Below are 22908 nucleotides of genomic sequence, written 5' to 3'. Positions count from 1 at the left end.
GCAAGAGTGGTGCCTTGAATTATGAGGCGCCCTCTGACGGTCTACACATTTAATGTATGCGCCCTCTGTACATGCGCTTCGGCCCAATTAGGCAGTATGTCGATCAGCATGCGGGAGCGTGACTCAGACGCGCATGTCCGGAACGCGCTAGAAAACGTGACTGCGCGACAAAATTTTGGTCCCAGATTCGCGCGCCGTGTGCAGTGGCATGAAAGTCCCGTCCACTTGGTACATGTCATTCGGGCCTTTGTACATTCCCTGAACATTTGATATGCTGGTTGTACGTTGTGTGCTGCTCCCCAGGCTGCAATGTTGTACATTTGAAATACAGGTCGGAGCCAGCCGAGTAGGTCGTGGCAGCGTCTATGAGCTGACCGGAAAGTATTTCTCCAAGATCTTGTTCCGGTGGGCAACCAGGTGTTGCCGCGACATTAGCATGTCGCGCAGGCGCGAGTCTAGCCAGCCCTTGCCGAGCCTGTCGTCCAGTAACAGATGCGTATACGCAAAGAGGCTCGCATCAAACAGACCTGGTGTCTCTGCGCCAAAAAACCACTCGTCATCTCCAAGCAGTAAATCGAGAGCCGTGAATGCCTCTTCTGCTTGATTGTGCAGTGTCTCTGCGCTTACGGTGGCTGAGAACTTGAGCAACTCGTTTTCCGCAGCTAGACGAAGCTCGCGCGCTATTGTCAGGCGGACAAAGGGGTTGCTTGACGTCGGCAAGATATATAATGGCTCGGCGATCGATGTGAAATTGTTCGAGAGATATATGCTGTAGAGCTATAAGGCCGTCAGCTACCGCTGCTGATTCCGGAGGCTCACAACTTACCCATGCCCTTCGTATCCGGTGATCAAGGAGTGAAAGATATGCGTCATACCGCAGATCTCCTGACTCTTCAATCGCCATCTCGCTGTTATTCATTGTCCATCGCTGTAGCTTGCCTGAGGGTACGGGTTGCACAGGCCTGAGTGTGTCTGGTTGTGTGGGAAGAAGGAACGGCAACGCGCCGCTTGGCGAAGCATGATTGCTCGAGGCAGCGATCTGGAATTCAATATTGGAGAACTTGAGGTATGCCTAGAGAACGTATGAGCACCACGTGCACCCTGAAATCTACGTTTGCTCGTACCTGCCACTTCAGACATGCTGGATTGTATGACGGCGTGCCTCTTGATGCGCCCTCGTTTGTAGTGAAGACATGTAATATCGGTGTGTCGCGCTCACACGGCGCGCTTTGTGGAAGATCGTTTATCGAGTATGTGACGAGTGGGAACTTGTCGAACAGCTGCTTGATGGGCGCCGGTACGTCGAAGATACTGCGCGATGCCGTCTGAGGCTGTTGTCGCCTCGTCGACGCATCTGTATTATCCGTCTCTTGTGGCATCATGGTCTAATGCAAATGCGTAGACCTCTTATGGTGTTGGTGTCGGAAAAGTTCGTGATGGAGCGATTCGGAGGAGAGCTTGCTCGCCTAAACTTGCCGTTCTTGGGTGCCAACGTCATCCAAACCAAACAACGATCATCATTCCAAGAACGACATTACGAACCAGCGATGAAAGGCTGTGAGTACTGCTCTAGAGTCTGGCGTATTCTTGTCTCTATAATCGACGATTCTCCAGAGACCCCGATGCTGATCTGCGTGGCCACAGCGTCTGGTTCATTCAATACGTGTCAATGGGGCCTCGATTCGTTCTCTCCATCGTTCCAATCCTGGCCTTTGGACTGTGCCCTCTTGCTAACACGACTTGTACACATAGGGAAGCCGTCTGACAGCGAAGACTTAGAAGCTGCGCTTCACGACCGTGGGAATCTGGATCGAGATACGGACCTACATCTTACCCAGGAAGTTTTGGACGTCGGGGCGTGCAACTGTAAGGCTCAATTGGAGGGCCCAAACAACTTAAGCACGCTATATGCTAGGGAAGTGTGTTCTTGCTGAATATGTCTATATCCTACCTCCCTACTAGTAGTGATGTTCATGACCGGCACGCTTTTCTGGAGTGTAGCAGCAGACTCTACCACAAACTGTGCCTCGAATCTGTCTTTCCGATGCCATGTCAGTTTGAATCCTTGTCATTGCGATCTCGTGTAGGATGTGTACTTCGAATTCGGAAAAAGACGCAGCTTGCCACAAACGCTCAACTGCAGTAGATCTAAGAGAACCCCAATGGCGCAAGCGGCCGCTTCGGGATCAATACCGACACCGAAAAACAATGCAACGTTACCATCAAGCGATTGGCCGGCAAGTCATGATTCAAACATACAATTAGTCTATCTGTGTGAGTGTTAGACAGTATGTTTGGTCGGGAAGAAATCACAGTCAAACAGTGGTGCCTGGGCATGCTGCGGCACGGCCAACGCTGGACACACGAATTCAGCCTTGCCGGTAGGTAACCGCACCCTACCAGTTTTCTGGAGTTGTTTGAAAATTTTACGCTTGATACACAGAGCTCTTGCACACTGAGTCGTCTAGAAACCTCAATTGTCCGCATGTACTGTGTTTCCAATTCGCAATGGCGGGCAAGCATTTCCAATCGGACTCCGCCATCCATGTTGCCAAATGGAGGGATGGCGTTCAAATTAATGATCCCTACGATTTCTTTACTTAAAAGATTTTTGCTTTTCCCCTATCCTGTTCGGAACATTACACTGCGTCCCTTTAGGATGCGCCATCTCTGCTCTATGGGGGAATAAGGATCTGAGTTCAAGTATACGCAGGGGCTCGCGGGGAGCACTTAGTATGTTTCGTGCGGAGCGTGGGTAGAGACGGGAGTGGGATGCCGGAGGCGTATGCATGTTGCCCTTGGCAGCTGCAGGCGGCAGTGAAGGACTAAAGGGGCAGACCTGAGTAATTTTCTTGACGCATGTCTCAGCCTCTTTGCTACGGTACAGCTCGAGTCAAGTATGTCAGTCGATTTCATGACGGTAGAGTTGACAAGGGCATGCTGTTGCACGACGCCTTCCCGCCGGGCGAACACCAAATCCAGAAGTCGGTCTAATGTGCATGGTACCGTATTCCCTTCATTCCGTTGCACTATGGTGCAGTCATAGGGCAAATATACCCCTAATGTCCATGTGATGGCGCTGATGTGCTGTAAGCGATAGGTCCCCCATCCGCGATACTTACCTCGTATGCGCGGCCTCGCTCGTAGCGACTCAGCCTCGCTAGCGCGGGAAGAAGGGGGCCGCATCAACCCGCTATCATTATTGAGGGATAGCCGACAACCACGATTTTTTTAGGATATATCTGGGGTTCCTAGGAGGGGACCATTCAGTTCTGGAGGGGTGATGATAGTGGACCGATCGCTATATTAGGCACAAGCAGACACTGGCGTGCCTGGACACCTCCGGAACTGAAGAGAATGGCGCTTCAAAATTCAAATTCTGAAATGCAGAGTAGGAAACGACTATGTGGCGCAGACTAATCCAAGATCTGGGCTGTTTCACCATTCGTTTTGTCAACGGACCGCCAATCGACTGCAGCAGTCGCCACCGGAACGTGGAAAGCCTCTGATTCTATCTAGCCTACCGCAGCAGCGTACGTGTAGAGAAGCTTAGATTGTTTGTGACATTCTCCATGATACCGATGTCCATCAACCAGGAGGATAGTCTTAGCCAGATTGTATGTCTGTTGTTATACCACGCACCAGACCGAGGCGCTGGCTTTCAAGTGATCTCCAGAACACGCATGGTGTATGCCATTCAGAGAAAAAGAATCGCTTGTTGCTTCATACTCCCTAAGTTTCTGCGATGTGATAGAGTACGTTCTAATTCTTGTCTTTGCCTCGCACTCTATTTCCTTACGAGTGTGTCATCATAGCAATTTCATGAGTCGCCCTCTTTACCTGTACACCTTTTCCTTTCACTTTTCGAAAACACTCCCAGGTTCGCTCTGATATCGGATGGTAGGCCTCTTTGCTTCGCTATCTCCTCTTGAGTCTCACATTGGTCTCCTCTTAGGACAGAAATCGGGTCGTTGTTTACCTGCAAGGCAGCTATCGTTGAAGGATGGGGAGAGCCACCTACTGACGTCAGTTTGTCATCATATCGTTGAAAAGCACTTACCGTAAGTCTGGCCATCCCTTTTATCTGTTACTGGTATCCCAACAATGAAAGCATCCTGTGATGGTGTGTAGAGAGCCTCCATGGAGCTTGAGGGACTGAGTATATTGTCTGGAGCCATAGAGAGATCGAATCCGGCTCGACAGTATCAGTAAACAGGCATGAAACGAGGTATCTGGGTAACTACCATTACACCCTATGAGGAATCGGCGACCCTCAGAACCAGGATCGGCACCTCCGTAAGTTCTCTCGAGCTCAGCGCGGGCTTCCACGTCTATATTGAGATCATCTCCGACCGGATATTGCTTCGAGGATTTATTGGTAGTATGTTTCGCCATATCTATCACGACACGATAGCGTCGCGGTGGATTGGAGGCAACGAGCTGACACAAGGCACAACTATCTGACAAGTTGACGCGAGTGACAATGCTATGACGACAGAAATTAGGTTATTAAATATTGAAGGAGAGATCTGAATCAACAGCTCCAACACGTTGAGCGAGAGATGAGTAGGCAGTGGAAGGTTAGACTCCGATGGCCATGTCGGGTTCAAACCGCAGATCCGAGCCCAAGGCAACGAAAGATGAGACGACTTGTCTTATCAACAAGACCGAGCAAATACTCGTGCCCAGTTGATCTGGGAATCAGAATCCTTTCTACACTGTACGACGCTCCTCGTGGCGAGATAGCTAGAATACCCGGAATCCCTCGCATGGATGCTCTTAGTATTAGACGTACTTCAGCACTATCTCACTGTGGTGGACACGTGAGGTATGTTCTGCTCAACCACAGCTTCGTATAATCAAAGTTCGTAGGGAAACTACCAGAGCACCCCATAGACTCTGCGCTCGAGACAAACTAGCTTCACAGTCAATGACGGTGCCACCTTTACCTACCGCTTGGGGATCAGTGGTCCATGCACGCGCACTGCAATACTGTTTTGATTGATAAAAAGGTGTTCAGGCTTAACGTGGTTGCTGGCAGTGGCAATGTTGCACCACATGAAAGACCCCAATGAGTATCTGTACATAGTTAGGTGAAATTAACAGGGATATGAGAAGGCGCGACATCCGCCGCGACAATCGCGGATCACAGTCGGGAGGGAGGCCTCAGACGCCAAGGAAAGTTGCTGGTCCGGCAGCCGAGCCCCTTCACATGTTTGAATAAGGTTTAACGCTTCGTTGTCTATGTAATTACATCACTTCATCGCTGTGTTCATTCACGCATGTACATATGTATAAGGAACGCGTCTGGGAGCGAGCGAATGGCTGAATCGTCGTGAGTACTTTCCAGACCATCGCTGTACTGATTTTGGGGGTCAAAGATCCGAATAGGGCTGCAAGGTCGCGGCACAATGGAGTCTGCTCCATCTGTTTACTTACAACTCTGCCAGTGTAGTTGCATTTCTCAAAGCGGAAAGTCTACGTACAGCGGACCGATTCCCCGCGGCTACTCACTAGTATCTCCCCATAATACTGTCCGACTTGAAGAGGACTGGCAAGAGATGCGTATCACTGAGATTTGCAGGGATTGGGGGAACCTTGACATCGACTGAACTGACTGGAGAGTACGATCCTGACCTTGGCACCGGACTAGAGCCTGATGGTGCCCTGAAATATCGGTGAAATGAGATTAGATCCTTGACGAACTCGCTCACCGGTGCAGGGGATCGCGTATGCGAGTGGTCGGCGTTGCAGAGCCGTGGGAGCTTTGTGTCTCAGCTGCGCTGCGGCACGGACAGCATCGAGGCGAGACACTTGGCCTAGCCAACAAGAGAAAATGGCCGCATGATCTGTGGCAGGCATTCATTTCAGAATTCTCACAGAAGTAAGTAGACCAGGACAATCCGCTAAATTTGGCTGCACAGCTTGGTATATGGTAGTGATGATACGCCGACACAATAGAGAATTAGTCCTCTGCCAACAACGGCCAGGATCAAGCCCCAAACGAGCACCAATATAGGGACTGGAGGAATTCAGCCAATTTGTATGATCTGGGCCGAATCTTCAGGGGATATGCGATGCAGTAACGATAGGTCCCCATCGCGTCAAAAATGGAGTTGACAATCAACTTCGCGATAGTGGGCCTTGGGCCGATGGACATTGTCATGAACTGCCTTGTTCCCTTGTCGCGACCTCATATTTTGACCATCAGGTTATCATGATATCTCAGCACGCGTTGAAAATTGTCCGCTGTGAAGGGCTGATAGGTAATTGTGAAAGTTAGCGCCGAACCACAGCAGGGTTAGCCAAAAGCGATAAAAGCGACAAAACGACTGGAGGAATCCTGTTCGGATGTTTGGTGTTCCGAGGCGTATTCGACATGATCAGAGGCGCATAGAGAACGCGTGCTTGGAAGTGTCCAGCGCTTGGCCTTGCTCAGCCTCTTTTCAGGGGCCATTGTCGCCTTGCAGACTCAATGGCATTCAAAGCTGGCCCCTCCAGTCCTCACCTTAAAGCATTGTGTAGTAGACCTTTTCAAGACACTTACCTCGATTACCATCAATTGAATTATCGGCAAACCAGGGTGCTCGCTGTGATATGAGCCATCGCGACCACCCGGCACCGCAACGCGTCCGTTAGCTCCAGCAGTAAGCACATGCAGATACTGGCGTGTTCGTGAAGGAGACAGCGTTCAAATATTCATAAAACCTAATCCTCACAATAGAGACTCGTAACATGATGCGAGTCGGCCGAAACACGATATAGAAATGATAGAAACGCTAGACTTACCGATCCATTCCTCGACGAACCACGACAGCAACGGCGACACAATTCCTAAATCAGGATAGAGAGAAAATATAGCTTGTATCGTTCAGGCCTATTGAAGTATGCGCTACCGAATCTCAAGTCACCATCAGCACCTAAGCCGTAGCTTCAGGAACCTTCCCTTTCTTCTCAGCAAACACGACAACGTCGTACACTTTGTCTTTGCCCCATCTCGACGGAGATGGAGCAATGAAATCACCAGGTACATCCGCGTTCGTATCTATAGGCAATGCACCGCTGCACAGTGGTGCATCGTCTATAGCCTCGGTCGGCGGTGGCGTGAGCGCTCGCTGGACAGGCTCAGCAGCTCCAACAGGCGCAGCCTCGTCTGCAACAGCAGTAATCACTTTCAAGGGCTCAACCTTCAGCGACCCACTTGAGCTCGAGCTCGAGCTTGACGAATCAACAGCGCCCCGCACGTCGTTCACACCCGCGTCATCCCCCACTGTCACCTTCACGCTCGCCGAGCACTCTACGTCACCGAGCACACTCGCTTCAAGCTTATACTCCTGTCCATAGTTCCCACCAAAGACAGCCATGCCGAACAACCCGCCCGTCCTTTGTTTGGGACGCGATTGCTTCCAACCACTGAAACTTATTGGCTTCCGACCAGTGCCGCCAGCGAGCCAGAAGAGAGTGGGTGGCATTTTGTCTGGTGATTCGGCACCGCCTCGGAGATATGGGATGGGTGGGATAAGAATTTCTGCTGGATTCACGGTTACGGGTTGACTGATTGGCGACTTGGAACGACGGTGGAAGTGTGATGGCACAGGGAGGGATGTCGAAGAACGGGAGGACATGGAGCGCCTTGGAAGGCCTAAGATAGTGGTTGTGAATGTAGTAGCGGGTGCGAGGTCTTCGGCCACTCCATTAGTATGTGGAATAGAGGAGCTGGACGCAATGCTCGGTGTTCCTCTGCATAGATGGGCTGGGAGAGGTGCGGTTCCGTTCATCTTCTGGCGCATCTTTGCCACCCTTTCTGGAGCGACCAAACGCGCCGAAGGCAAATCGTCGTCATTGTCGTCGTGGGATCTTGAACAATATCGGCAAAATAGAATCCAGCGTTTGAGCTTGAAACTGAAGGTGTCAGTTGAAGCCCGCTCATGCCCGCTCCCACCTCGTAGCCTAGGGATTCCAGTAAACGCCGGATCGCCGCCTTTGAGTTCAAGTCTCATTTTGCCAATCTTGTTACTGCCGGTATCTTGACTGCCGAAGGATGTGCTGCTGTCGGCGACATCAGTCAAAGCATGTGACAGCTTCGCTGGTTTTTGATTGGGTAGGTACTTCCTGTACATTTCGCTCTCGGCTAGTGCGGCATCGAGAGGCGATGCATGGAGGTCGATGAGTGCACTTCCTCTGACGTTTACCTGCTTCACGACGACTGTAGTCGCTTGCGGCTTTGGTGTATCACCTCGATTGCCAGAGAGGGATGGCTTTCGACCACCATAGTACACTATATCCGAAAAGTCAGAAGTCTCGCGCATGTTGGGAGCGTTCCTTGGGCTATTAGTTCGATTATTCAGTGGACTAGATGAACCAGCGCGAAGTGCAATTGCATGTTGTGGTATCTCGCTCTTATGGACAAACGGGTAGTTTTCTGAATGCGGCAGAAGAGATAGGTGATGCAACTTTGGGCTTGTGGGCGTTTTAGTCGAGGATCCAGTGCTGTTGATGTGAGGACTGTGTAGGTGTGAACTTTGGAGGTGTGAGCCCTGTGCTCCACCCTTAGAAGATCTCATGCCAAGTCTTGAAGGTGGTCTTGCAACAGGATCGCGACACTGACTGGCGCTGGCTGTACTCGCTATAGATAATCGAATTATACCAGTAGGGAGCCGAAAGATTCTGGGCGGATTACCAATCCGCTTCGCAGCACGTTCTGGGGTGACGCAACGAGGTTCCAGAAGTACCGAGCCACTGCTATTGGCAAGATGGGCGAGATGACGAGGATCAATTGCAGAGTGTCTCCTGTAAGTACATGCAGAGTTGATGTGTGAGCCTGGCCGACCAGTCTTGCAGGTGTGACCTGGCTCATTGTGCACGATCTTTGGCCCTCGCATTCCGCAGAGACTGCAACGCCGCTTCTCAAAACTCGCGAAGGAATAATAAGAGCTGGGATCGTATGGGCACGGATGCCTTGGTTCACTGGCAGAAGTGTTCTCGGATCCGCGACCAAGTAGCTGCCCACTTTCGGCGACAAATGCTCCTTGCTTCGTCCGTTTTCCGGAAGGACCTGGTGCTGTTGTAGGGCGAGTGATCAAATCGTGCTTGGGGCTTGAGGAACGTGAGGAGGGTAAGGTGTGCACTATTCTCGACGAGAGACTTCGAAGCAGAGTCTCGGCCGTCGAGGCGGAGGCTCGTTGATAAACGGTACCGCACGCTCATGTTGTTTGAGAATCGTCATGTCTGTATTCACGTCAAAGTCGTTTCGTATAACACGTAAGCACTGCACGAAGCGTGAAAGCCAGATTGAGGGGTGTAATTGTGCCACACCACACCTTGTTGCTTATGAAAGTCAGAGGTTATATGCGCAGCAGAGGTATCAAACAGCGCTTACAGCCACGACACATGTCTCACGAACGCCTGAAGGCTAAGCGCATCATTACCAAACGCTACTCTCACACATTTGCTAGGGCACATATGCAGCGAGATACTCTAGAACATGGCCGTTTCGCGCAATCGCGATGCTGATTTGCGAATCCTAGTCAATGGTTCTAGCCTTCTGGTCTGCGTTCACGGCAATCTCGTGGGAGAACAGAGAGCCTCCTGACGCGGCACAGACTGCGATACAAGCCAGGTTGGTGCCCACAGTTCTTGACACTGCCTAGGTCCGTTACAAAGTCTTCTCTTTCTTTAAGTCATTCAAGACCATGTAGCGTGAGAGCGAGATCCAACCCCAACGAAACCAGCGCATTTGACTCTCGTGCGCAGTCGTCATAGCCTTCTGAGCTGTCCTGTAGGCGAACGGAGAGCTGACAGCTAGCAGCGGTGTTGGAAAGTTGCCAAGCTCTTTCTTCCTGGTGATTGCCGTGACTAGCGTAGCGGGTGCGTCTATCAAGCTTGCGTATTTGCGGAAGATGGAGGTTGTGGTCAGCGTATAGAGCTTGATGGGACAATCCCAGCCGCTATGCCGATGCATGAGTGCTTTCAAAAAAGTATGCGCGCCGTCATAGAGCGATTTGTGGTTCGGGTGACCGGAAACACCATGCGCATCAAACGTGATGATGGCATCAATGTTGGCTTGCGGAGCGTCCTTGGCCTGTATCAAGGCCATCTTTGGGGCGAAAGTAGTCGTTAGAAGATTGGAGATGAGACGAGGATGCCAGGTCACGGTCATGGAATCAGGGAAATTCCTTCTACACAGTTAGCCAGCAGTCGTCTGTCCATTGTTGGCACTGACTTGTCTTCAATGACGAGGATATCATCCTTATTACCGATTCCGAGCTGCAGACCACTCTTGACTAGCTCTTTCTTGCGCGTCTCACCGAGACCATCAGCATTGCCTACGCCTCACGTCAGCTCACATCCCACGTGATGATCTTCGATCTCGCATACCGCTGCTTAGACACAAGATCTTCACGTGATTTCCAAGCTCTGGGCGCGTCAAAGACAGCAGAGTAGGCGCAAAAAACATTGCCTCGTCGTCAGGATGAGCTATGAGCAACAGAATGCGCTTGTTCTGAAGTGTGGGGAAGGACAGGCTTAGAGTGCTCGTGTACAACCAGAATCCAACAACGATGAGGGGCACAGAGCCCGCAACAAACCAATTCATGGTGACCCTGTAGGAAAGGTGTCATAAAGGTACCTGAAGGTAGAAAACTATGCCGACATGTTCTTATGAGAAGGTGCTGTGTGGAAGGGGGAAGGCGCTTTGGCCACTCCGTCATTCAGGGTCCTCTTCCGCGGGTTGAGCCACAACTCAACATTTGTCCTCACACGACGCAAAATAAACAACACAAATTACGCTCTACTACCACCATGGCCGCCAGCAACCGCAAAGAGCGGCGAGCGAAAGAAGCGAACAAGACGACTCCGCACCCGTTCGATCCCCACACCGAGCTCGACGAAGAGAGCATCAGGAGCATTTTGAAGCACCCAGACCGCGCTGGGCCAAAGGGCAAAACACTCTTCGAGCTCGCCGACGAACGACAGCGAGAACTTGATGCAGCGAAGCCCAAAAGTCGAATTTTGGAGGTGCAAGAGGCTCTTAATGAGCCTGTCGGCGCCGTAGGAGACGCTATCCTTTATGCCATCTCGATGACTGCGCTGCACCTTACCCTCGATGTTATCGTCTACAACCAATACCGCGAGGCCATTCTCTGGGACGAGATTTTCAAGCGCGCCGTTGCTGCCTCACCAATTTTCGCCGTTCTCGTATACCTCACCCACGTTGAGTTCTCGAATCGATTCCCAGTCCTGCGCAATCTGGCGTTCCTGGTCGGCTCTATTGCAGCTGGCTGCTACATCGTATGGGCAGCAAACACCAAGGGCTACTTCTATGTCATGAAGACTGCTCCTCCAGTCGGTGCGCTGTGGGTCTGGAGTGTTATCGAGATGAGCCTCTCCTATGCGGCAGCCAATGTCGTTGCTATCGTCGCGTACATCTGGTGGAATCAGTTCGAGTTCTTCTAAGCTGCAGGTTCGAGGCTGAGAGCCAGACACCTGCTCGCTGGGAGAATTGACCCCACAGCGCAGTCCTCCTAGACATATTGGTAGTAAGCCAGGCAGTTCACTGTGGATCAAACAGTCCTCACAGGTCTGTCAAGCTGGATGTGCAAATGAGCCAGCTGGGCCATGACGGGGCGACTGAGAGGAGGACCTGGTCGCGCGGTGAACGATCACAGCATGGCTAGCGACGCTTATGTCAACAACAAGCGATTGCCGTCACAACAGCCACTGATTCGACACTAGAGGCAGTCGCAGCCTGCCTGGTGCCATCATCCTCTGATATGCGTGGGATGATAAGCAGTATTAGGCCCGATATATCTGAAGTTCTCACCAGATTTAGGCCTTCCTGAGGCGCAGCCAGGACCCTGCAGCGAAGTGTGCCTTGCATTGATGGCGATTGGGGGCGTTCTGACTTTAGCCAAGCGGAAGAGTGAATGTGAAGCGAATGCTGACCCGAACAAGCGGGGTACTCGAACCCACCAAGATCGCGGCTCATTGTGTACCACCAACCACGAACCACGGCTTCGGTTTGCCACGAGACCACAAGGACTATTCCATTATGGAGGAGTTGAAGTTGTTGCCTTGCGCCCTCGTTGTCGCCTTGTTCTCGCGTTGCACAGAAGGCGATGATAGGACAATCCACTGCACGCGCCACGCGCCTGCAGTTGGTCCCTTGTTTGCTCACCCAGCGGGGGCTGAGACTGAGGGTTCAGTCAGCCCTCGCGCATTTGCCGTATGCGGTATTTCACGAGCTGACGGGGCCGCAGGACTATCCAGAGTCCAGTTGCAGCTGCCAATTGGCCAGTAGTGTCGAACGGCCTCTCTAGAATTTGATCTTATCATCGCGTTCCGCCTTCCTTCTCTTGAATCACTGCATTATACCCATCTTTCGGCTCACTGTTTTGGTCAATCGGCAGCATCTTACTACTACTCTCCATCGTTACGCACAAATTACGAAGCAAGAGGATATACGAAACGTTTATACGAAGAAGCCGGCAGCATTCACTGCTGTTGCTCGCCACAATGGCTCACCACAAGCACGCGCCGCTGCTGCGCGGGAAGTTTACAGACATCAAACAATGGTCTGCCACATCACAAAAGCCAGCCAGGAAAATGCCGGTGATCGGGAAGGTCGCTTTGTTGTGCACATCTGCGATGGGAATACATCTGGCATGCTCCGCTTCGCATACGTTCCTCGGCGTCTTCAGGCCAAACACATGGAAGGCGAGTTCGCACCAGTTGTCGTCGGGCATCGCAGTACCAATTTTCCCTTCGAACTACTCGTGTATACCGGATCAAGCCTGCTGGCCGTCCGAGAGTCAATGGTCCGCTTTCAACCAGAGTATCGATGGCAACCTCCGGTTGACCGTGCCGTGGGCTTCAGTATGCTACTCGGAACCATCAAGCAAGCAATGTCAACGGATTAGACATGGCTACATGGACGGCGCCTCTCGAACTGCACAGTATGGAGCGATGGAGTTCCTCGACTGGGAGACATGCGGACAGTCGCACTGCTATCTTGACTCATTGCATCCTTCGTCCCCTGCATCAGGTTTATGTGGACTTGGACGACTATCAACATACTATGTTGAGGCCCACTCGGCAGAAGACATCAGCAAGACACTGAACTTCGTCCGCCAGCACGGTATCCGAGTCTCGATCAAGAACACAGGCCATGACTACTTCGGGCGATCAAGTGCGGCGAACTCACTTGGCATCTGGACACACAATATGAAGGATATAAAGTACCACAAGACCTTTCAAACACAAGACTGCAAGGCGCAGTATGAGAACATTGGTGAAATTGGTGCTGGTGTTCAAGCACAAGAAGCTTGGGAATTCTTTGAACCTCTTGACATGCTCGTCACGGTCGGCGCTGTCGGCTCCGTGGGTATTGCTGGAGGCTTCGGTCAGGGAGGCGGCCATGGTCCGCTTGGTCCCACTTATGGCCTCATGGTCGATCAGGCAGTCGAGTTCGATGTCGTGACAGCTGATGGCCAGAAGCGGACCATCAACGAGTGTACTGACCCAGACCTCTTCTGGGCCATCCGGGGAGGTGGAGGTGGTAATTATGCCGTCTTAATCACATACAAGTTTCAGCTCCATCGGGCGGTGCCGCTTAACGTACACTTCTTCCAGGCCTACTGGCCCAAGCCTACGGATATTACCGAGTCAAAGATCCACCGCGACATCATCAGCGCACTGGCGTCGAATCAGACATTCTTCTCACAGATCGGCATTGCGGGCTACAACTTCATACTGCCCGACCACATGGTGTCTTTGCACATCGTGCCCTCGACCGACACCTCAGTCCTCAAGACTGTGTCAAGGCAGTACTACGACTTCCTTGACGCCTATCCCGGCATCAAAGTCTACAACAACTCCTACCACACCTTCTCCAAATTCTCCGAATGGCACGCCTTCACCGAACAACCCTGCATCGCGCGCAACGGCCCTGTTGGCCTCGGGCTATCAGAATCCGGCCGCTTCATCCCCCGAAACCTCTTTAACACGCCTCAGGATATCTCCAAACTGATCTCCGCGGTCCTTACTGCCATGCAATTCTCATACACCAACCGCGGCGGCGGCAGCGCACAACTCTACTCCACCGGCCCCGCTAACCACCCCGACGGCAGCGCAACCTCCGCACATCCACTGTGGCGCGAGAGCCTATGGGAAGTCATCATGGGCGGGGGCTGGACAGCGTCCAACACCCCCGCGCAGCGCACGCAGATGCAGAACTCGATCAGCGCGTCGATACAGCCGTTGAAAACGCTGACGCCCGAGGGGGGGTGCTATGTCAACGAGGGAGATTGGATGGAGGAGAACTGGCAGCAGACTTTCTTTGGAAGTAACTACGACAGGTTGCTGGAGGTCAAGAAGCAATACGACCCTACGGGTTTGTTTCAATGCTGGAAGTGTGTTGGCTGGACGGGTGTGAGGGATCCGATGTACAGCTGTTATGGGCAGAGTGGTAGAGAGCCTATGGCTAGTATTCCCTTAGAGCCCATTGTTTGATCGCTTTGGTTATACAGGTACATGCTTTCTGCTTTAGGGGTTTGCTAGGAGTTGCATCACATGGGTGTGGAGGCATGTGTGTTTCGCAGGAGGACGTTTCGATAGAAATTAGGCGTGCGACATTGAACACGATATGCCCGATAGAGGTATAACACTGAGCGACATATGTACATACACATGTAGAGCAAGCATTGGGGTTTGCAACCTCAACTATGACGCGCCAGTAGGAATGCTTGCCTCGAGAAGGAATCTCTGGCAACTTGTAAATAAGTGTAGGTATAGCAGATTTAAAGTAGAGCAGATTTAAAGTAGAGGAGATTTAAGGTGGAGCGGATTTAAGGTAGAGCTCTGGAACGTGTGCAAAAAGCCTCTCTCGCCTGAGAAAGTAGCATTTTTACACGCCGACTGCAAGCGTGCGAAAACTCCATGTATCAAGCGCCGCAGTGAGAGAGCCACGAAAATGAGAGATTCTATCGTGAGTGCTTCTCGATTAGCTTACTTTGAGCCCACAACTCATCACTAAGACTTTTACAGCGACGCGATTGTCACGCAATCAACAACACTCATAATCAACGATGACGACGAAGCTTACTCGCCTCGAACTTCCACCGAAACTCCTTGCGCACATCCGAACCCTCGACTTACGCCGACACTTCAGTGTCGAACTATCGAAGGTGACAGCCAATCTGACGCCCGGCGATGGGCATAAGACCCTGGGTAAGAGTGATCCGTTAGCTTTTCCAATCGGCGCTGGCTCTGCATAGATGATCTTGTTTTTTTTCTAAACAGCCCACTCTACCTCCACGCCATCAGTCCGCGGCTTCGACTCGCAGACCGTTGGCGTTTCATGGCTAATCCCGATAATACAAGTACTACAGCATTCACAACGATCGAACCTCGTCGCTTGAGTATCGCAGTGAGGTACGATCGACATCGCTGTCATACTCAACTGCGCTACGAAGAGAATGTGCTGATTGATGCTCGAGAGCCGATGAGCGCTCGTGATCTACATGGCAACCCAGAAAAGAAGTACAAGCAGAGACTGCAATGGTTCTGCGACGAAGTCGAGTTTCTCGGGCACGAATATAGGGCAAGAGAAGAGGCGGCAGCGGTCATTCTCGGAGGCGACCTTGTAAAGTCGAGATCAAAGATCATGAAGCTGAAAGTGAGGAAGACGGACCTTTCTGCGGTCAGAGCAAGAGAGAATGGTGGCATGTGTAAAGACTTCTAGCCCACCATATGTGCAACCATACCTGAGTTTTGTCCTATCCAGCAACCTCCACATTTCCCAACACGACATTCACAATCCTCTCCGATAACAACGGGAATTTCGTCGTAAAATGCATTCTCTCTTTGCTCCCCCAACTCAAAGTCTCAGACATAACAGACAATTTCTCTAATCCCAGCTTCATTAATCCGGCCATAACTATTCCTAGTACCAGCCCGAGCACGCAAGTTGAGTTGGCGAAATAAAAAGGGAGGGGTGTGCATTGGGACAACTTCTAGACCCGGGATAGAGGTGGGAAGCTGGAGAGATGTGTAGGCAGCTCAATGCTTGCTCGACTCATTCACCATAGCCCTCTGCTCTAACAGACAGCCCTCGAAGAATGTCTCCACGCCTACTGCATCCTCCAAAGCCAGCACCTTCGCAACATACTGGTCTGGTCGAACAACAACCACCGCGCCTTTCCCCTCATCCACCCCATACTGCTCGTACGCATGGCCATGTCCAGCATTATAGTGCTCGTCATCGACATACGTTTTGTGTACATCCTTGATACCCCACTTTCCGGTCTTTGGACTGAACACATCCGGAACCATGTTCTGCTCAGTTTCCTTCAACCTGGTAGCAAGGACGAGGATCGGCTCGATGACAGCATCAGGATGTCCTTCTGGCGGAGTGAAGCGCTGAATTGTGTGCTCAATCGACCTCGAAAACTGCGTATCGTCAGGACACCAAACAAAAGACCAAGGATGAAGAACTCACCTTATTCAATCTCTCCCTGCACTGCACTCGCCTAACGTCCCCCGCAAACACGAAGAGCCTCCACCGCCCATCGCTCCTGCACACGGGCTGCAACTGCACGGGCTTTGCATCGCAGAACCGAATAACCTGGGCGCTGGGGAACCGCATACCAACCCCGACCTTGCTCGCTTCCTGCTCTTGACTTCCTTGCAAACGCGTGACGAGACTGTCTTCGTACCTGCTCGTAAATCCAGCCATGTACCGCCCACTCTTTGTGAAATACGCGGCAAATTCGCCCTCCCGTTCCTCCTTCCTGCTGAACAACCGACTCAGCTCTTTATCGAACGCGATCAGGTCGGCCGCCGTTTTGCTCCTCTCCTGCACGTAACTCTGCAGAATTGACGGGGGGGAGAGGTGGGACAGGACGGAGCCCAGTTTCCAACCGATATTGTATCCGTCCTGCAGACTGACGTTCATACCCTGGCCTGCCTTGGGGGAGTGCGTGTGGCATGCGTCGCCGGTGAGGAATACGCGCATATCCTTGTGGAACTGTTCGGCAAGGCGCTGACCAATGCTGTACGCGCTCCACCAGAACGTCTCGGCGAAGTCCATTGGGTACGGCGCGAAGATGGCTTTTGCCTGGCTCTGCAGATCTTCGATTTTGACGTCTTTTGGCGATGCGCCCGCAGGGAGCTGGATGTAGAAGCGCACTAGGGAGCCACCTTCGCGGGGGATGATCATAAGGTTGCCCGAGCGCGAGTGGACAGTGCATTTCCGACGGATGTCGGGGAAGGACGTCACCGGGTAGATGTCCATGACGCCCCAGACTGTGTCGGTGGAGTCGCCGAGCATGGTGTAGGAGAGGGAGCGGCGGACGGTTGAGTGTGCGCCGTCGCAGCCCTGTTTATTGTCAGTCCAGCGACGATACGCCATTGGGTGTTGAAAGGAGCTTACCAGGACGTATTTCGCTTCCCAGGTCTCGTGTGCGCTGTCTTTGGTCGCGGAAACGCGGACACAGTGCGCGTCTGGGTCTGCGACGGTGGATTGGTCGACTTCGATGCCGGTAACTGTCCATCCATATTTGATCCCATTTGCACTACCTTCCTTCCATGTCCCCTTCTCTTTCATAATCTTCTCCATCTTGCCCAGCATCAATCCATTCATCCGCGCTTGATTGAGGATTACATGCGGCAGGTGGCTCAACCCTGTCTCTGTGTCGATACTCCTGCTCTTCCGCGTGATACCGCCGTACTCCTGTTCATCATCGACACCCCAAAAGCAGACTTCGTAAATGTGGTACGCTTCTCGGAGCAGGTCTTCAGCCAGTCCAAAGGAGTCGTAGATCTCGACGGTGCGCACTTGGACACCGTCTGCTTGTCCAATTTCCAGGGGCCCAGGACGCCGCTCGAGGATTGTGAAGGGGATGTTGTAGATCGCCAGCCAGGTTGCGGCGAATATGCCTGCAGAGCCCGAGCCGACTATCAGGACGCCTGTCTTTGGCATGGTGTTGAGGCTCGGTGTGTGTTGGTAGTAGATGTATTGGAGTAAGAGGGGTTAGCAGCGACCGAAACGTAGGTGCAACCCCAGGTGATGGGACTGTGAGAGTGATGTCTTGTGAAATGCTGAATGTTCAGGGACGCTACTGGGTGCTATATATACATCTTGTGGATTCAAAGTCATGATGCTGAGGTGTTAGATCGCCTCGGAAGGCCTCCGGACGGGATGCGGAGAGCACCCGGTAGCGGTAGCGTGCACGGCTGCAGGTGCGACAAGCCGGAGGTGTGTCGTGTAGGCGGCACTGTACGGACAGTTGCTCCGGTAGTTTCTTGGAGCAAATTGCTTGACGCAGTCGTGTATGAGCGGCTAACAAGGTCGGCAGCTGTGTGCCTCTCCGATGACTCCTGCGCATGGCTAAGCGTAGGTAAGGTTGCATAGCGTAAACGAGTTTAGGAGTAATACATGACCCGCAACGCATTGTTGATGCGGATATTATGCGTCTAGTAATGCTGCTTGTCGAAATGCTGTACGACTGAAACACTGTCCGCACTCACTCGAACATAATCTTCTTGCCCTTGAGCAAGGTCCCCCCCAAGAGCTTACCAACAGCATACCCAATGTACGCGCCCGTGACAATCGTAACAGGCCACTTCTGCCATTCGCGGTCCCTATCAAAAGTCAGTATACCGGGCCCAAGCTCGTCAATCTCGACTTACCAGTCCAAAGGAATAGGCACAGCGCCGAGCCAAGCACCCAACACCGTGCCAATCAAGCCACCATAGACGTCGTCCATGGGGAGCAGGAGCGCAACAGCCTCCCTCCAAGTCTCACCGCTGACGCCGTGGATGTAGACGAGCGGCAGCGTGCCCAGCACCGCAATGTGTGCACCGGCGAGGAGCGTGTGCGTGTGGTGCGTGGTCACTGGGGCGCCGAAGAGAACGAGGGTGGCGGTGAGGAGGGGTGTAGAAGCCAGAGTCGTGAGGAGGAGCGAGAGGAAAGCGGGCTATGTGGTGTGTCATTTCTTGCAGATCCCGTTATGATGCGTCCAGCGTACCACAATCGTCCCATTGACGCCCTTCTCGACCTTGCCAGGTGCTGCCTTCTTCTTGTCGCCGAGCCTTTGCTTCTTAAACTGGGCCGGCGTGCTTGTACCGCTTGTCGGCGGCAGGCATACAGCTACGTATGCTATCTGCAGCACTGCGAGGGGGAGCAGCGTGCTCAAGAGCGTGGAAACAGGGTCGGCGATGAGGTCATTGAACTTGAACGCGTAAAGCGAGAGAACGAGAATTGGGTGGGTGTGCGTGTAGATGCGCGCGGCATTCGTGTTGAGAGGCTCGACGGGCGTTGCGGGCGCCTTTGGTGCTGGGATGCCGGGGATGCCGGTTGCGCTGGCCATTGTGCTGAACGACGGGAAATTGGGTGAGTGTCGCGGGGATGTGAAGAATGATCTAAGAAAAGCTGTGAGACGGGCAAAGAGGTGGAAGTGACACCGGGCCGTGTTGGTGCTGTACTGGTGTTGATGTCAAAGTTTTGGGATTGTGCCCGTGCAGCGCTGACGCTGACGTCTAGCGCGAGCAATCTCCGAGCACCTCGATGGTCTCACAGTCTGTACGCAGAGATGACTCGCGAAGATATGGTGAAGATTTTGGTTTGTGACTTTTTTGATCAGGCTTGACACTGTCAGGTTGGCGTCTCTAGCTGTTGGGATGCTTCGCTGCGTCCCAGTACGTTCATTGCTGAACGCCCTTCAAGCTGCCTACTCCTTGGGCAGCAGATTCCTCAACGAGAGATCGTACACAACATCTTCCACATCCTTGACCCTGTACTTAAGTCCGTCACCGCGGCGGCGCAAACTGTCGTTCTTCAGGTTGAGGATCTGGAAGCCAGCAAACAGGTCCTTGACAAACTGGTTGATGAGCAGAGGACGCTCGTAGTCACCAAGAGTGACAGCGTTGCGTGCAAGGCGTGTCTATGTAATGTCAGCGAATATCTGCGGGAAATGGATATCAGGATTTCGCACCAGCTCTTCTACGAGCGAGATGAGAGACTGCAGGTACTCTTCAAGTGTGAGGTGGAACTCGTCTCGCTCCTTCAGGTTGACCGGGACTGCGTAGCGTCAGTTGCCTGCTTCAATAGACAATGATAGTACATACTCTTCAAGATCTCGCCCAACTCTTCGATGGTAAGCAGACGACCAGCCTTGATCTCTCCGCCGTCGTACTTGTAGCCACCCAACCAGCTCCAGAAAAGAAGGCCTTCTACCTGCAGAGACGTCAGCATTGTCGTTGCATCAAGCGTGAATGACGTACCGCGCTCTGCATCTGGCGAGACCACATGTTGTTGAACTTGTAGTAGGGCAGCTTTGATGCGGCCTGCGACAGCTTCGACACGTCTTCGACGACGGTGTTGATGGCCTCTTCTGCTGCCTTCAGGACTTCAGGGACTATGCTGGTGAGCAAAGGCGTGTTTGGGTCTGATGAGAAGCTCACGATTGGCGACGGGCGTCGAGTGTGCTCTTGACAGCACGAATGAGACATTGCGGTCTGACCTGGGTTAGCTTGTGCTCTTTGGTGTCTCCTGCCATCTTACTGTGCTTCTCGAGTGCTTGAATGATGTCCTTCAGCTCCTGTCGCGCTATAAGTATGTGTTCATGTGCGCCTTTGCAGTGAGTTCTCTCACGTCACGGACAGCTGTGTCCTCGTCCACGCGAGCCTGGAGGTCCTGGAAGATGGCCGGATCGACCATGCCTGATTGTGACGCCATTATGATGTGCAGGTTCGTGGCTTTTCGCGAGAAGTGCGGCGTCACAGGTGAAGTTGGTGTTGTTTGGCGCAACAATCAGCGACGAAAATTTGATTAGGCGGCTTACAACATCACGACTTCACAGCAGGCAGGTGCCATTGTACGATGATTTGCATCGTTGGCTGACAGGGAGATGTACATCGTGCGCAGTAGTTCTCCGACAAAACATCACGGCAAACAAGCACTCGATGCGTCGCAGTCGCATGGCTTCACCCAGAATCGAAACATCACAGGCAGGGACTCTTCCTCGAGCAACTGGCATGCCAGTCATCTCGATGAAAAGGTCGCGTACACCGGAGGAAGTGCGATACCGGCGACACTGTGCCGATGAGTGTGAGCAAGCCCAGTGACCCAAAGGCGGAATACAAAAATAAATTTAATCATAAATGTCTTCGTAAAGACGTTTTAGCGCTTAAAACTGTTAATGAGACTCATGTTACTGGAGTGATGAGAAACTTACATTAAACTAAAAAGAACAGATACTACACTTGATCTAAGCCAAAAGGCAAAGAGAGCTAAAGAAGGAAGAATGAGGACGAGATGCGAGGAGTTTAAGTATTCGGTCGTGGCTTGGCACGCTAGTACAGACTCAGGACTAGACAGGCAGCAGCCTTGCGAAAGTAAGAGTGGGTGACCATCGATTGCCGAAGTGGGCCCGGCCGTACCTGTCTCTGTGAAAATGGCCGACTACAAGCTTCGAATTCATGAAACGAGGAAGTTTTCAGCGTCGAATTACGGAAGGCCTGTCAATTAATAGGGCTTCTGATGCTTACGAGAAGATGTTTACGATAAGATGCTCCCGCGATGTGAGAGCCCGCGCCGTTGTCACTCGGCTACTACATCCTACTAGGGTGGCCGCTCATTCCTCTAACGTGTTCTATCAGTAAGCTGGCCACATCAGTATCCTGGCCACCCCACTAAAACGCGCTCAACGCGTCTTATCCTATTAGCCATGATACCACACTAACAACCTGTACAGCCTTCTCAAGAAGGCAGATTAAACCTTGCTATTGTATCTTTTCAGAATAGACCTTCTCAGTCCCTCCGTGCCCTTGCAAGGGCTTACAATGTCCCACAATCAACTCGTCAGACACGCCTTTAAGGTATCCTCCCTAAACACAAGGCAACGCATGTTAACTAAAAGCTTAGCCCTGTTAAAGAGGAGTCCCTTATTTAGTGGATCTTAGACCTTGACCATCGCGGGTTTCCACCCCAGATTATTGACGTACGACGTATGGCAGACGCGCTACTCGCTGGCCGCGGCCAAGATCCTCCTCCCCCACCTATCGGCAAGTGCTGGGTGTCACGCTTCATCAACCGCCAGCCAGAGCTTCAGACAAAATAGAATAGGAAATTCCACTCTCAGAGGGCACGCTGTGAAGATCCTGTCAGGATTAGCGCGTGGTTCAGGCTGGTAGAGGAGACACGCGTCACATATGGAATACCTAATAAGGACGTCTACAACTTTAATAAGACTAGGTTCATAATAGGGGTGGCTTCAACGTCAAAGGTAGTCACCAGCTCTAACACAGTTAGTCGCGCTACAGTTATTCAGCCAGGCAATCGCGAGTGGGTGACAACAATTAAGTGTATTAACGCGTCAGGTTGGTCTATCCCACCCTTCCTCATACTGGCAGGGAAGCTCCACCAGGCTAGCTAGTATCAAGATCTCCCACTTGACTGGACTGTTGCTGTTAGTGACAACGGCTGGACAACAGATAAGCTAGGCCTTGACTGGGTAAAGCACTTTACCAGGCACACACAGACTTGCTCATCAGGTGCTCGTCGGCTACTCATTCTTGACAGTCACAGCAGCCACGCTACACCTGAGTTTGATTAGTACTGTGCAGACAATCTAATTATCACTCTCTGTATGCCTCCTCACACGTCACACCTCCTCCAGCCACTTAACGTTGGCTGCTATTCTCCTCTTAAGATGTTGTATGGACATGAGGTGTCTGAGCTTGCCCGCCAAAGTATCTTCCATGTGGACAAGCATGACTTCCTATAGATATACTTAAGGATCAGGCAGACTGCCCTATCAGAGAGCAACATTAAGGCTGGGTTTCAAGCAACAGGGCTTATCCTATTCAGTCTAGAGCGTGTCCTGACATGCCTTACTGTAGTCAGAACAC

At 52.2% G+C, this 22908-nt stretch overlaps 8 protein-coding genes across 8 annotated transcripts; 2 read left to right on the top strand and 6 right to left on the bottom strand.

The window, feature by feature from the left end:
• Positions 1-108: 108 nt before the first annotated feature.
• M421DRAFT_194205 (uncharacterized protein) lies at positions 109-1405 on the bottom strand. Its single transcript, XM_033588035.1, has 3 exons — positions 1125-1405; positions 827-1072; positions 109-777 (listed from the first exon to the last, which is right to left on the bottom strand). Exons 1-3 carry the CDS (start codon positions 1380-1382, stop codon positions 364-366), a joined length of 918 nt encoding a protein of 305 aa, XP_033453568.1. The 5' UTR covers positions 1383-1405; the 3' UTR covers positions 109-363.
• Positions 1406-6833: 5428 nt separating this feature from the next.
• Positions 6834-9392, bottom strand: M421DRAFT_395301 (uncharacterized protein; the record flags this gene model as incomplete). Its single annotated transcript, XM_033590086.1, has 2 exons — positions 6834-9127; positions 9380-9392. The coding sequence occupies 2 exons, from the start codon at positions 9390-9392 to the stop codon at positions 6921-6923; spliced, it is 2220 nt and encodes a 739-aa protein (XP_033453567.1). The 3' UTR covers positions 6834-6920.
• M421DRAFT_415659 (phosphatidylinositol glycan class L) lies at positions 9285-10683 on the bottom strand. The gene is made up of 3 exons (XM_033590783.1): positions 10378-10683; positions 10223-10325; positions 9285-10175 (listed from the first exon to the last, which is right to left on the bottom strand). The coding sequence occupies exons 1-3, from the start codon at positions 10592-10594 to the stop codon at positions 9656-9658; spliced, it is 840 nt and encodes a 279-aa protein (XP_033453566.1). The 5' UTR covers positions 10595-10683; the 3' UTR covers positions 9285-9655.
• A 34-nt stretch (positions 10684-10717) lies between these two features.
• On the top strand, positions 10718-11695 carry M421DRAFT_194174 (uncharacterized protein). The gene has a single exon (XM_033588032.1). The coding sequence runs from the start codon at positions 10801-10803 to the stop codon at positions 11452-11454; it is 654 nt and encodes a 217-aa protein (XP_033453565.1). The 5' UTR covers positions 10718-10800; the 3' UTR covers positions 11455-11695.
• Positions 11696-12513: 818 nt separating this feature from the next.
• Positions 12514-15739, top strand: M421DRAFT_737 (uncharacterized protein; the record flags this gene model as incomplete). The annotated part of the gene is made up of 2 exons (XM_033596980.1): positions 12514-14389; positions 15495-15739. The coding sequence occupies 2 exons, from the start codon at positions 12514-12516 to the stop codon at positions 15737-15739; spliced, it is 2121 nt and encodes a 706-aa protein (XP_033453564.1).
• A 61-nt stretch (positions 15740-15800) lies between these two features.
• On the bottom strand, positions 15801-18282 carry M421DRAFT_194108 (phenol 2-monooxygenase). The gene is made up of 3 exons (XM_033588031.1): positions 17429-18282; positions 16496-17374; positions 15801-16446 (listed from the first exon to the last, which is right to left on the bottom strand). The coding sequence occupies exons 1-3, from the start codon at positions 17975-17977 to the stop codon at positions 16057-16059; spliced, it is 1818 nt and encodes a 605-aa protein (XP_033453563.1). The 5' UTR covers positions 17978-18282; the 3' UTR covers positions 15801-16056.
• Positions 18283-18521: 239 nt separating this feature from the next.
• M421DRAFT_51484 (glycosylphosphatidylinositol anchor biosynthesis protein 11) lies at positions 18522-19367 on the bottom strand (the record flags this gene model as incomplete). Its single annotated transcript, XM_033594935.1, has 3 exons — positions 18522-18639; positions 18688-18974; positions 19026-19367. The coding sequence occupies 3 exons, from the start codon at positions 19365-19367 to the stop codon at positions 18522-18524; spliced, it is 747 nt and encodes a 248-aa protein (XP_033453562.1).
• Positions 19368-19727: 360 nt separating this feature from the next.
• M421DRAFT_51563 (translin) lies at positions 19728-20734 on the bottom strand (the record flags this gene model as incomplete). Its single annotated transcript, XM_033594945.1, has 7 exons — positions 19728-19940; positions 19992-20077; positions 20125-20233; positions 20281-20414; positions 20461-20514; positions 20561-20597; positions 20651-20734. The coding sequence occupies 7 exons, from the start codon at positions 20732-20734 to the stop codon at positions 19728-19730; spliced, it is 717 nt and encodes a 238-aa protein (XP_033453561.1).
• Positions 20735-22908: the final 2174 nt, after the last annotated feature.

Source organism: Didymella exigua (genome assembly GCF_010094145.1).
Source record: "Didymella exigua CBS 183.55 unplaced genomic scaffold M421scaffold_2, whole genome shotgun sequence".
Lineage (NCBI taxonomy): Eukaryota > Fungi > Ascomycota > Dothideomycetes > Pleosporales > Didymellaceae > Didymella > Didymella exigua.
Note: the sequence above shows the minus strand (reverse complement) of the source record. Positions and strands in the feature narration are given on the sequence as shown.